This window comes from Meleagris gallopavo, chromosome 1 (assembly GCF_905368555.1).
Source record: "Meleagris gallopavo chromosome 1, MGAL_WU_HG_1.1, whole genome shotgun sequence".
Lineage (NCBI taxonomy): Eukaryota > Metazoa > Chordata > Aves > Galliformes > Phasianidae > Meleagris > Meleagris gallopavo.
Genome location: NC_139404.1, coordinates 128,592,449 through 128,607,058, shown reverse-complemented (window position 1 = coordinate 128,607,058; position 14,610 = coordinate 128,592,449). Strand labels below are relative to the sequence as shown.

At 34.5% G+C, this 14,610-nt stretch overlaps 1 protein-coding gene across 1 annotated transcript in view; it reads right to left on the bottom strand.

Moving 5' to 3' along the window:
- The window catches only part of OCA2 (OCA2 melanosomal transmembrane protein), a 216,538-nt gene that overhangs the window by 90,797 nt on the left and 111,131 nt on the right, over positions 1-14,610 (bottom strand). Inside the window, exon 22 of the mRNA XM_085216868.1 lies at positions 5,388-5,481. Within this exon, the coding sequence (XP_085072994.1) occupies positions 5,388-5,481 (94 nt within the window). The remainder of the gene's footprint in view (positions 1-5,387; positions 5,482-14,610) is intronic.

Below are 14,610 nucleotides of genomic sequence, written 5' to 3'. Positions count from 1 at the left end.
ATAAAATAGTATCCATGTGCCTGGAGAATGAGTGACCAATAAGAAATTAAATCATTGCAACTGCTTTCTTAAAATCTTTGTAAAAAATTTTAGGGAATGATACAATCACATTCCATAAACCATAGAAGAAAAACATTATTTAAAAAAATAATAGCAATAATATCTGAGTAACATAGTGTTTACATCACTAAAAATAAGGTGAAGTATTTAAATTTCATTTCTTTTATGGAAGCTAGTTTGCAAATCCAAAGACTTCACAGCAGAGAAGAAAACCACTATTTGTATGTTCACAGAGCAAAGAATTCAAAGATATTGACTCTCATTAGAAGGTACACAATTACGTTTAGTTCCATCCAAAAATTCATTATACAGATAAATCCTATTTCAAGTTGGAAAAGAAAATATTCTCCTATGTAAGGGTTCAAAATCCTATGTTTTCCTTTTTTTTTTCCTAAAAAATAAACATACCTAAGCACAAATCAAAAGATATATTAAAATAATAATAATAATAACTTATAATAACTTATAATAATAATAACTTATAATAACTTATAATAATAATAACTCAGGAATAATTCTTAAAATTATTTGTACCACACTAATGCACTTTCGTACATGGGGTATGAAGCTACGTAAAATTAGCAACATTCGATTTAATAATTGCCTTGCTTGTGCATGTCAATTATGCATTTGCTTGTTTGAGAGTACTTGTTTGGCCAGTGCTGACAATTCCTAGCACAGTACAGAACGTTAAAATCTAAATAACATTTGTTAAATTCAATTCCCTAGGTCTAGTAATAAGGAGAGCATTTTCACGTGCAATAGGATTTTAAGTATATGTTTTCCACATTTCAAAGAAAGCTTCTAATGTTTCCCATATGCTCCTAAAGAAAACAAAATAAAGATGATAAAATGTGATGTGTGATGTAATAAACCTTAAATACATGGATTCTTTTAGAGAAAGAAGTCTTACAAATCAAAAGTTGTAAAATATTATAAGTTGCTCAAGTTGAAATTGTTTATTAACATGTTTGTTGAGAAGGGCTGGCTCAAGTGTGGCATCTTTACTTAAGAGAATTCTGATGTAATGTCAAACATCAGCATTTATCTCATTACCCATTTAACCCATTACTCTTCCTTACTGAAATGGGATTGAGCTAACCTGCGTGTCTTTCTCATTAATCTTTCCTCAGCAGTTCAATGAATTTTGGTTGGATACTTTGAGCATCCTGAAATCCCAGTTCCTGGAGATGCACGGCTGGTCATAAAGCCCACAGGTGAATTGTGTACAGTTGTTTGAATGTCATATTGCTTGACTGAAGTCTCAACCATCAAAATCTACACTTAAGGTAACAGAGCTGGTTTTATTCTGATCGGAATCAGTCTTGAAACAGAACAGTGTTTGGCATAGAGTGGTGTTAATAACAATGAAAAGAGGAAAATGACACTAAATGAATTGGAATGCAGAAAACTAATGCTATCTAACACATAATTGAGTAAAGACATTTGTATGACTTTACAGAGCCCAATGGTTTCTTTAAAAATGCTATTTTTAATAAGTTGCGTAAATAGGTTACACAGGGGGTAGCAAAGAACACCAAATTTGCCCTCCCATGTGTATGAATAATAGTTCTCAGAAGCACTGTTTCACAGTCTTTATGGGTGAATGCTCTCAAGCAGGGATAAATGAGATATCCTACAGTCAATATTTTTGCTGTGAATATCTCCCAACACAAATCCTATGATGAAAACAAATTTGTTAGGAAGCTATTATCAGAAACCAATATCTTCTGACACTTTCAAATTATTGTTACTCCCAGTGAAAACAGAGAATAGTAATTCAGCTCCTCAGATACCACATAAAGAGAGAGCAATGACAGAAAAATGAAAAACCTAAAAATATGCACAATGTTTTCAGGATCATGTCCAGCTCACCTTAGCATTACAATCTCAAGTAGGCCCCCCAGGCTCGTACCCTCTTCCTCTGGGCAGACTGATTTCCTCATGTATCAAATAATCTCTCCCCTATAATCATTGCATTACAGGGTTATCCAATTCATTTTTCCTTTACCTATATATTCTACACCATGATATATTCACAGTCAGACAAAATTTGCTTTAAATAAAATTAAAGCATTTAACATATTTAACCCTCACTTTCTTTTCCTGCCATATAGCTTGAGCATTTATCTATTTTGTTTTTTTAAATCACATTGTGTATCAAAGACATACAGTGGTGATTGGTATTGTATTGCAGTAAGATGAGAGAACATGACTTATATCATGTTTGAAATACTTTGTAAACGTACAAAGTTATAAATGTATTTCTTAAAGAGAGTATTAAAAATCAAGCTGGTAATTTTATCAGCATGTAGAAACAGATAATTAGAGGTCCCACAGCAATAAGTTACTTCTTATGTAATGAAGTTGAAAACAAATTTTTTATTAATAACAGAAATAATTGTATGGGTCATTTTCAAATTCCATTGGGTAGATTGGCTGAGTGTAATGCTATATCACAGACTCAGAGATATATCAGTAAAAATGAAATGCTAACATGAAACATAGTATCTTGATTAGAAGACTTATCTTCAGTGTTCTTTCTTTTCTGCTGTGTCTGAAGAAGATGAAAATTTCTCTCTACTGTATTCTTAATAGATGCAAAATCCTAATGTTAACCTCTGAAAATTGTCCAGGCAGGAAGTTTATGCTGTTCTGATCTGACTATTTGTTAAGACAAATAGTACCACTCTACATTTGGTGCTTTCCTTTATGTTAAATTGTCTTTTTTTTATGATTGCATGTTTCTTTAATAACCAGACTAAAAATCACACTATGCATATTATTTTTCTTTGCCTTCTACTTACTGTTTGTGCTGTCAATGAGCAATTACCTGATAACAAATTGGATGTTTTCTACAGGATCAAGACTGCCATATAAAATCGTTTCTCTCCAGAAGCACATCACTCATTTGCTCTGACATCTATCTTGACCAAGCAGATGACCCACCACTCATTATCACCTTTTCCAAACCTTACTATTATTTTTATTTTTACACTTAATATTTTTCTTTGTGTTGATCTTCTAATTGACTTAACAGATGATATATCACATAATTCCCCTTTTATTTCTGCCTTCTGATGATATAATGGCTAGAAACTCAATGTGGGGGGAAAAAAGAACTGAAGGAGTGAGAGCAGAGGGAGAAGAGATATACCCACACTCTGTGATGGGAAGTAACATGAAAGCTGAATGAATCTTCAGTTTAACAGTGAACAGTAAATTAAGCAAGAATTTGAAATGGCACAGATAAACAACAACAACACAACAATAACCAAAAAAAAGAGCAAATAGCTCTGTACTTCATATTTCATCTTATCTTTGCAATACAAGAAAACAGAATAAGGGGACTGTGTCTGAAGAACTGTGTTCAGACCCATCTTCCAAATTACTAGAATGATAATGAAAATTTCAAGTACAAACAAGATTTTTCAAGAGGAAAGATTAAAGAACATTAATATAGTTTTATGAAGCACTTTCCAAGGTGGAAGAGGGGAGTAATTTAGTTGAATTGATAGAAGTACAACAGGGAGCCCTGAACATGGGGTGTGAAATCTGGGGGAAAAAAAGGAGAAGAAATGTAGAAAATATCAGTGTTTTGAGGATGCCTTCATGAATAACAGGAAGATCAAAATCCTCAAGGGATAAATGTAACATGTCTTAGTGCCAGGACATTTTCCACTAAACCATGTCCCTCAGTACAACATCCAAACATTTCTTGAACACCTCTAGGGACAGTGAGTCCACCACATCTCTGGGAAGCCCATTACAGTGCCTAACCATTTTCTTGGAGCAGTATTTCCTAATGTTCAACCTGAACCTTCCCTGGAGCAACTCGAGCGGACCATTACGACTAGTTCTATTGCTAGTTACATGCAAGAAGAAGCTGACCTTCACCTCACCACAACCTCCTTTCAGGTAGTTTTAGAGGGCGATAAGGTCCCCTCTGAGCCTCCTCTTTTCCAGACTAAGCAATCCCAGTTCCCTCAGCCCTCTTCAATAGACTTGTGCTCCAGCCCCATTGCAGCTTTGTTGTCTTTCTCTGGACATGCTCCAGGGCCATGTCTTTCCAGTAGTGAGGGGCCCAAAACTGAACACTGTACTTCAGGATGCAGTCCCATCAGAGCTGGGTCCCTGCTCCTGCTGACAACACTATTTCTGATACAAATCAGGATGCCAGTGGCATTCTTGGCCACCTGGGCACACTGCTGGCTCATTTTCAGCCAAGTGTCAACAGTGCCCCCAGGTCCATTTCCTCTATGCAGTCTTCCAGCCACTGTGCCTCAAGCCTGCAGCGTTGCCTGGGATTGTTGTGGCCAAAGTGAAGGACCCAGCACTTGGTCTTGTTGAACTTTATTCCATTGGCCTCGGCCCAGCTATCTAGCCTGTCCAGATCCCTCTGTAGGGAATGACTACAGCCTTTTCTAGTAATTATTTCCACTGAAAATATGCATGGAAAATGATTTCAGAACATCTGTGAATCATCTTCAGTCTTCCCAAAGAGTAAATTCCAGTGAATACTACTGAAAGGAATGGTTAGACTTTAAACATCCTTGTTTCTGCTTAGATACTCAATCAGTGTCATAGAAGCCATAAGAACATTTCTCTACAAAATCCACACAAAATGCATGTTGTTAATATTAAAAACAAGCTACATCCTAAAATGACAGGTTGAATATCTGAAATATGAGCAGAGCAGCCCCAAACAATACCATTATTGTTATTATCACCATCTTTTGTTGTTTATAAGTCCAAGTCTGTTATTTATCAGTTTGTATTATGTAAGACTGTAATGCAATATTGAAGGTCCTGAAACCGAGCATTTGATTTGATGGGTATTCTGTCTTTCTAAAATATATTACCAGAGGGCTATGGGAAGAGAGTTAAAGAGTGCTGTAAACATTGTCTTATCACTGGCTCTTTTCCAGACGCTCCCATATGATTAATCATGTTAGTCAAAAAGGTTTGAAGGCCTTGAGATAAACAATAGAAAGGAAAGCTAATAGAGAAGATAAACTAAAATAAAGAAAACTGTAAAGAAAAACTAGAGTACTGAAGATAAGATTGAGGGTGATCAAAGCAGGGATTTCTGAAGTTTAGTTTCTCCTGGAGTTTCCACTACATGTAATCACAACATCTTTATACATTCTATCCACATTACATAAAAAGTATGTGATCAGATTCCTGCTCACAATTCAGTGGCCAAAACCTATTAGAAAAGCAGGTTTATTTAACAGACTTTTCCCACTGGTTTTCTCACTGGAGGCTCAATTGTTTGCATAAAGAAAGTAAAAGACAGATTTAAATAGAAAAGTTTAAAATTTTACCTGAAGAATTCCATGAAAGAGAAGCCATAGCCATGCTGTTCAGCAATTCCTGCACAAACAACGTTTGCAGATGCTCCAATCAGTGTTCCATTGCCTGCCGTTCAGAAGACAGATAGTGGCTTAAAGTTATGCTCTGTTTCTTACACTTATGCTGTCTATTCTGTACTAAAGTCCCTAGATGTACTAGCTGGAAAAAAAAAAAATCAATTTCTGTTGGATAGACTTGAAAAGAAACATACAGACAATATCTCTACATCCTAGAAATAGCTTCAGCCTGGTGCCATTCTCAGGTTCTACATAAAATAGGAAAATAGAGAAGGAAGATAATACCAGTCTAACAGTTGTCAAAGTAACACTAGGGACTTGGATTCAGATAAACCTGCTGATTTTTTTTTTTGTTGTTTTATATATGAAAAGATTCCATCAGACGAGCTGAAAACAAAGGATGAGATAATATAGGAAAGAAAACAGAATTTTGCCACAATATCTTCAGCAAACACTTGGGGATTTTATGAAAAATGGATGCCTTCTTTCCCTACATAGTAGTGACACTTAGAAATGAGTCTTTTATATATATATAATTAGGATAATTAGTTGCTGGTTGGATTGTATAGCTTTTTCTTCTCATAAGTAAAAATCTGGAGACTGGAAGACACACACCTATCCGCTGAATTCAAAAAGATCATATAAAGTTTATTTGCCAAACTACAGCAGTTCTTTCTAACATAGAAGAAAAACACTTTACTCACTGAACTTCAACAAATTACATTATATAGGCCCTCTTATGAAACGTACATGCAAAAGGAAAATAATACCATGTTTATAAAGTGCATCTATCTTCTTGAAAGAACTACATACCTCTTTTTTTTAATTCTAAGCTGTTTCCAGTAACTAATTTGCACCTGTGTTTTCTCTAACCTTTCAACAAAGTTACAACATAAAGTTAGGCATTCAAGGCTCAGAAGGACTGACTCATTTTCTATACCTTTCCCATGAGTCATACCTTAGACATAAAACAAGTTGTACACTTCACTTCCACAAATCAGATGTCTTCATCAAATAATTCTGCTCTAAATCATGAATTGGGAAGTAACAATGACTCCTATAATTTGTTGTTTCACTAAAATTTTGAAAAAAAAAGAGAAAACTATCTGAAAATTTTTTCTTTTATACTGTAGCAAGTCACCTCTTTTGTTATACATCTATACGTAAAGTATCCTTTATTCTAAGTGCATGTCTTCATGTGCTGTCAATAGCTTACAGTTACTCTTCTCATTTTGGCCCTGTTAAACATTATTGCTCATTATTTCTAGTTTGAGAAAAAAAATTCTCAGAAGGTAATTAACGCTACAGTTAATTATTTTTACCTAGTAAATGTTTCAGGTCATCCAGATCTCAGTTTACCAAATAATCCATCAAATTAAGGCAAAAGTAAGATTCCCTTAAGAATTCAAATGTGATACACATACATTTCCTGGAGATATGGAAAATATCCTCCCATGTCCCCAGCTCCAAACAGATATTTTATTTCTTTGTCTTCTTTTTTTTCCCTATTCCTATTTTTTCTTCTCTACCAGGAACAATGCTGGGTGAAGAGCTTCCTACTTGCTATTTTTAAGGTTTTAACTTTGGAAAGAAACTGAGTGCAACAGTCCTTTCTGTCTCTAAAGAGCTCTCCTGACATCAGTGGGACTGCTCGTCAGTAGAAGAGTATATCCCTACAGATCATAAAAACATTGTAGAGCACTCTCTACAGATAGAGATATATATATAGATAGATATAGATATAGATATGAAGGACTACTTGTGACCTAATTTTCATATCACACAGAATGATTCACCACATGTCTTTCAAGTGTGGTGATAAGAAATGATCTACCTTCCTAGTGGCCAGAAACCTTTAAAAAACAGTGCCTTGAGTAGTACTGGTCATAAGCAACAACACAGTTTATTTACTTTGTCCTGTCTGACTAAAAGTGTATTTTAGTTAATATATGTTCAGAGATATGAAATAGGACTTGATCAGAATTCTTGTTAGGCTCTCACATAAGAAAGGCAAAACACAAAGCATGTGGCTTAATACACAACCAGAACAAATTAATACAGCTGAAGTTATTAGAAGAGTAAAACAGAAATAATTCAAGAATTTTCAGTTCCTGTACTAATTATTAGTCTACATTTTCCCAACATTTTGTAAGAGTCTGCTCTACATGTAGCAAAATCAGACTTCACCATCAGAATAATTTTACTGTAGTGAAGGAATATACCTCTGGCTTCAAATTAAAGGAGCAGGAGTGAAATTATACTTTTTCCACGGCTGTGACTAGATACAGCCAGGATTTCCAAACACACAGTCTTCCATACTGTACATGTGCTACTGTAGCACATTCGGATAATGAGGTATTATGGAAAGAGCTTCTGCATCAGCACTGCATTGATTTCCCTGAGTAGAATTCACTTGAGGAGAAATCATCACTTTAAGGTTATCTGAAAAAGTAGTATTTCTTTTTCATTTGTTCAGACTGTGTGTGCAGTTTAATTAAGTATTGGCTACTCATGCTTCAAAGAACTGCACTGAAATTAACAACCAAGACAAACTTTTGTTTCTCCTCCAGGAACATCCGTCTTAATGACAAGTATTTAACTCAGCAGTGAAACAGTGACACTGTGTCCTCTGAATGACAGAAAAGTCAAGACTAGATAGATGTAAATGGGATCCTATGTATATTAAATTTGTTCAAATTGACACAAATGAAGAGCAAGCATTTTCTAGGATTTCACAGAATCTTCATCATCATACCATCTTCAGCTTTAAGAATAATTAACATTAAAACACATAGTGAAGGCTCTTATTTGATTATTTGTATGTTCAAGCTATAATTGCACACCAATGAATTTATCAGAGAACACCAGTTTTGATGACTCGTACTGTAACTCATCCTTTATCACAACACATATACTTACCAAGAATTTATATTCCTTACAGTTAAATAAATGCAATATTTCTAATATCAGTAGCAGGTGATATGTTTGAAGTAAGCCGTACATAGTATCTTTCATACCTATTCTACCTTTTTTTTCTTGGTGCACTGCAGGCATCCTTTTCAGTGCTAATTATCCTTAACAATTCATAACCATGAAATCAAGAGAACCTTTCTTCTTAATGCAAAAGAAAAAAGAAACAAGTTTGATGTGTGATCTCAGAAGTATTCAGACGTCTTTAAAGTGAGGATGCTATCTATGCAACAGAGAATAAAATGGCAGAAGAATCCTTATGTATCATGCTCATTTTTCCAGGTACCTGCCCTAGCTTTGCACAACAACTGCAGAAGCATAGTAGAAGGACTTCTACTATTTCTGCCCAGAAGCAGAGATAAAAAATTTTATTTTCTCACAGGAAATTACTCTGAGTATCTTAAAGGAATGCAAAATTAACTTCAAGTATAAGAAAGTATTCAACAGTTTTAGTTAAAAATAAATTCATCAAGAAATATTCGAAAGCAAAGTCCACATATAAAAATGTGATCTTCCATATTTCCAACTTAGAGATACAAGCAGAAAGCTCTTGAGAAGGTTACGTAAATGTGATTTAATACCTGCCATATCCAAAAGCCCTGCTTTTTCCAGACTTCTTCTCCACTCAGTGTCATTATTTATTATTGCTCTCTACTACATCACTACTTTTAAGACTGCTAAATTCAAGCCCCAAAACAGCATACCACACCTTGTGCACCTCCCTGAGCTCAGCCAGCCTCTGCCTTAGCAGAGCTCATCTACATGACTATACTCTGCAACGCACTGAAAATCACTGTTGGGAGACAACTTTTCAAAAGTTGGGGCTGGGAAGCTGGGAAAGAATCATAACAAGAAAAGAGAGACAGTTTACATCAATAATGTTTCCTCTTACTTTAAATCTTTTTCTCATTGTGTTACTTGGCAGCAACACATATGTTACATCTAAATACCACTGGTTCTTAGAAGTATCTTTGGTATTGCTCTCTTAAGAGCAAACCTAACCCTTTTGTCTGCTGCATTCCTAATATGTTTGCTTGGAGAATCACTTTTAAAGTGTCTAGCAGGATCAGTGTTTATTATTCAAAGGACTGAGAAATCCAAGGGAAGATATTATCACTAACAAAGCTATTTTGCCTGGCATGGCAAATTAAAAAGAAATGGCATCATAAAGATGGGTTCTCAAAATATAAATGAGATAGTATCTTGTGCAACAGCAAGTTTTAAAGGGGATTGATTATGGAGAATTTTTGCTTTGTTCTGCTTATCACACACCACTTTTTAACCTGAACTAGCCAATTGACTTTCTGCATTTTCTTTTTCCTGTATCTCTGCTTGCCTACCACCAAAGAAAAAAGACTACACAATTTTCATATCAAGTACTGAACAAAGGCTGTTATTTAGCAATGTACCAGTAAAGTGTTTATTATTTTTCTGAAATCCAATTATTTCAACAGCAAACATGAAACTCAGTATCCTGCAGCCACAATAAAAGACAGTCAAGCCACAAAGTAGGTTTGCTCCAGCCTTGGGAAACCATCTGTGTAAGCCACAGCTTTACATAGGGATATCTCTTTGTGCAGCTTTGTTCCAGACAAGTGTTCTCACTTCAAAACCAAGAGTTAACTACAGAATCATTAATAATTTTTTCTCATTCCTGTTTTTTGATGTAATCAATTTCTACTATTAAAGCGTCTATCCATAACTTATTTAAGAAAACCAGCTCCTTTCTTCCTATCAATTTCCAAAAGAAAATGCTGTGCACTCTCCTATGTGCTTTATATAGTTAAACATAGGTAGACTGATGTGTGTGGCTTCTATCCCATATAATACGTCATTTCTCTATTGGAAGCATAACTCAAACAAATAGAATAAATCTGTCTACAGAAGTGAACACTGAACAGTTATGGTTTTGATTAGCTTTGCAAGAAACAACCCTCACAGCTTTCACAAATTTTGTGTTTCACGCTAATCTGAACCAGATTTGCCTCACTAAACAGACGCATTTATGTTCATCTCTTAACTGCGTACAATTCTTGAATATCTTCTAATATTTTTAATGTGTAAAAATTTACAAGCTCTCAATAATCAAACTTTGCAATCAAAAAAGAATTACAGAATCAAGGCTAATTAAGCCTCTGCCAATCCTCACAATAACCAGGAACTTTAGCTCATAAGCAGTAAGAAGGAAAAGGTCTACATGAACTCATCAAACAGTCTTCAATCATAAGATAGTAACTTTTTTTTAATTTTACCTATTTGAAAATATTTTGAAAGGGATATTTCTGCTGAAATGTCTAGATAAAAAATTCATAGGGTAAACACTGAAGGTGAATTAAAGTCTTAAATTATACAAAGAGTTCACTGACCTGACCATTCAATTCAACACCTCAAATAAAGTGAACCTTACCCTCTTCTACTACCACTATTGTACCACCAGCAGAACAGTTACTGTAAGTATTCGTGAGTGCTATTCAACTTTCATTGCTTTATTTTTCAAAGAAAGGAAAAGGTGAAATTTAAATTTTCCGTCTTCTACCAGAAGTGTGAAATAAGCAAGACAGGTTGCTGAACATCCTGCACTTGTTATGTTGATGAGCTACATGAATCCATAGTCTTCTTTCAAATTAAGACATCTGCAGAAGAGACATAAAATACAAGATCACCGTAGTCATCTCTCTCCTCAAAGTCAGCTTAACTCACAGAGGATAAATATTTTAGACTTAAATATTTTAAGTCTAAGCTCTGCTACTCAATTTCTTCATGCCCTGAAAATTATATATTCAGTAAGGTTAAATTTAAAACCTTTAATGCTACATACAAGCCCCAGTTTACTCATTATTTTTTCTCTGATTTTTACATTCAGAAGTTAACTGTTCCATTCCACAGCTTCTTCACATGTGTCACTACTAGGGATCGAATACTGAAAAACAGTTTTCTGAATAGTCCTCTGGAATAAAAAGAAATTATTCAACTTTATGACTTATTTTTGAGCTGAGCAGAACAAGATAATATTACTCAAAATTAAATGAATGTCTCTCCATTAAGTTATTTTAATGTTCAGCCGCTTAAAATTTAGAATTCTACTTAACATAAACTGGCTTTCAACTGAAGCCTAGCTTTTATGTTTTGCTATCACAGAATCACAGAATGGTTAAAGTTAGTATCATCTAGTAAGATTCCATTGCTTCAAGCAGTGTCATCTAGAGCACACTGCTATGGATCAAGTGCCTCTGACAACTCCTTTTGAGTGCCTCTCTTCACTTTAGGTGTGTTAACAGCAACTGTGCTGCAGATATTTTATAATATGTGTTTAAGTAATACATATCCAGGATACAATTACAATTTTCTTTAGTGTCATAGAGATTGTTTGATGGAGCAATCTGATTCATCACTTTGAATTAATTATATTGCAGACTCAGATTTCTTTTCCTCCTCTCTTTTGGATTACCAAACACAGTTGCAAGCAGAATCATTTTGTTCCTTTTCCAAAAAAGGGTTTAGTATCTGGAAAGTGTCTGCTGTGGTAGGAAAGTAGATAGACCAGTATTATCTTCTGCACCTAGAGTTTCAGAGCTTGCTGTAGTTTTCTTGTCTTGCTCTGTGTGATAGCCTGAATGCTATCCTCCAACTGAATATACCTCTTCTGATAGTACTGCACAGTCTGTATTATTATATTGTGGTGACTCACCAATACAACATAATGAGTTTAAATATTCTATATTATTCTGAAAATAAAAAAGGCCAAGGTTTCCAAGAAGGATGCTCTGTAGTTTTCAGGTTTTTTATAAACAAGTGCACAAGGCAAGTAAATAAAATTAAGCAAAACTCTGTATTTCTTTATAGGAGTCTCCAATGTCACCACTGATCATTATCCTTCCTCTAATTTGCAGAACTCTATCACAAACAATCACTTTACAAAGATTACAAAGACAAATAGAAGAATTTCAACCTTATCAGTATCAATTGAATTCTGTGTTTTATACAGATTCTCATCCTTTCCATTTTACAATCCAAGATTTACCATCTAAACTATAAATTCTCATCAGTATAGGTGACATGAAACATAATCTTTTATCCCGTATACTTCATATTTTATTCTTAATAACATACATCCATATATATATATGTCTGCCAAGAGTTATCTTTTCAAACTTGGAAAAATGGCCATGCTAACAAAAATTGATGGTTCAATATGGTTTTTGATTCTTTATTAGCTCAGTGTCATAAACCGAAGCAGGTCTCTGATATTTCCTTAATACAGACAATGATATGCTTGCCAAGTGGACTCATAGAGTTTTAGCTGTTTTTCTATTTTACATTCACAGCTTTCTTTTCTATCTCTTTCACGCCAATGAGGATTATCTTCAGTAATCTTAAAAGATTAGAGGATCTCCTTCAGCTCTGATAATGAGCACGGTTTTCACATCAAGGACTTTATGGTACCACTGAGCTTTAAAGCAGGACTTCATACTGAAAAAAGTATGAAAATGTCCCAGAATTTGAATGTTGTGGAAAAAAAAAAAAAAAGAAAGAAAGAAAAAAAGAAAAACTGTTTTTGGATTTTTATAGAAAGTTGCAGGTTTTGGCTGTTCTAGAAAACAGCATAAGGTCAGTTTGGACACATGAATATCAATGCAGAGAAAATACTCCTTGCCGTCATAATGGATTATATTATTCTTAGGGCTACAACTGAAAATGAAACATTCATTTAATATCCAAAGAGAGCTTTTTATAAAGAAAAGGCAAGCAGTCCTGTAATTTATTGGAGTTGTAGTTTAAAGTCTTATGTTAGTCCTTTCCATCACTGTAAACATCACAGAAACAATGTCAAATATAGTCAGAAAGAAAACTGGATATTAGTAACAGAAATACAAAATACCTGCTGGGCTTTGCTTCCAGATATGTGTCATTTAAATATGTAATACTTATTTGTTTTGCCTGCCTTTTAAAGTACAGAGGAGCAACCTTTCTCTTCAGAAAGATCCAAGATCAATTTCATATCCTATGAACTTATTTTTTGTTTGAATTATGAGTTGTCTAATCATAGATAAAAAAACAACTAAGTCAGGGCTGTCTCACTCACAGACATAGAACTGAGAGTCAGGATTTCACATTATCAAAAGACTCCAGGGACCTTTAAAAACAACAGGAAATTGTAATATCCATTCCTGGTTAAATTCCAGCTCAGGTAAGGATATTCTCTCAATCAAATTTTTTCCTCTAGTTTCAATTACACGTTTTATACAATTAATTTTGTAAATAAGCTGAGTAGTGCTCCCCATGAACAACTGTTGTATTTTCACTACATACTTTGGTTCTTGATAAATTTTTTAAACATTTCTAATTGAAAGGTGTTGAACAACTTTGTTGCAACTATATCCCAACTTAAAGGATCTGTGATGGTACTTTTTTCCATAATATTAAGTACTTTATTTTTTCATGTTGTATAGAAGGCTGTCACTTTTCCCTCATCATGCAAAAAAGCAGGGTTGCTTTATTAATATAAACACTATTTCTAGATTTCTACCTTCACTCTGTTTAAAGATTACAGCTAGCTTGGGTTTTTACTGATCAGAATCAACAGGAATAATAAATGAGCAATTCTCCACTGTGCATGGCCCCACTTGCATCACAAATTTATAAGACATGCCAAGAGACAGAACAAATATAGTGTTGGACAACCAAGAGAAATCCAAGTATTTATCTACAGCATAGGTTACTCTCTTTTAACAGTTGTAATTAGTACAAAATCCAGTGAATAACGGATATTATTTGCATCTGCTTTTGACCTAGGAAGGTTAGAAGTAAAGTTCTGGCAGTACCCTGTATGCAGCCTCTGTCAAAGAACAACTGAGCTTGCATGGCTAGAACAACACAGCTGAATGCACCCTAGAGACTGCCTCTGTCTGCAGAACTATGACAATGGCAACTTTCATGCATTGTCTTTCAGGAAATATACAGAAAAGAAAAATAGTGCAATACTATAAACCACAGAAAATGCCCCCATTGGACCACAAGAGAACTCACTGCAGCAAAGAAGTACTGTTTGCACTTTCTTATTTGAAGCAATGAGTAAGAAGTCATATGCTAGTCACTTTTAAGCATTTCAGACAATTTTTAATGAAAGCCTTTTCATAGAATTGTAGAATTTTTTGAGTTGCAAGGGACCCCCCTGCAATGAACAGGGACACCTACAGCTACATCAGGC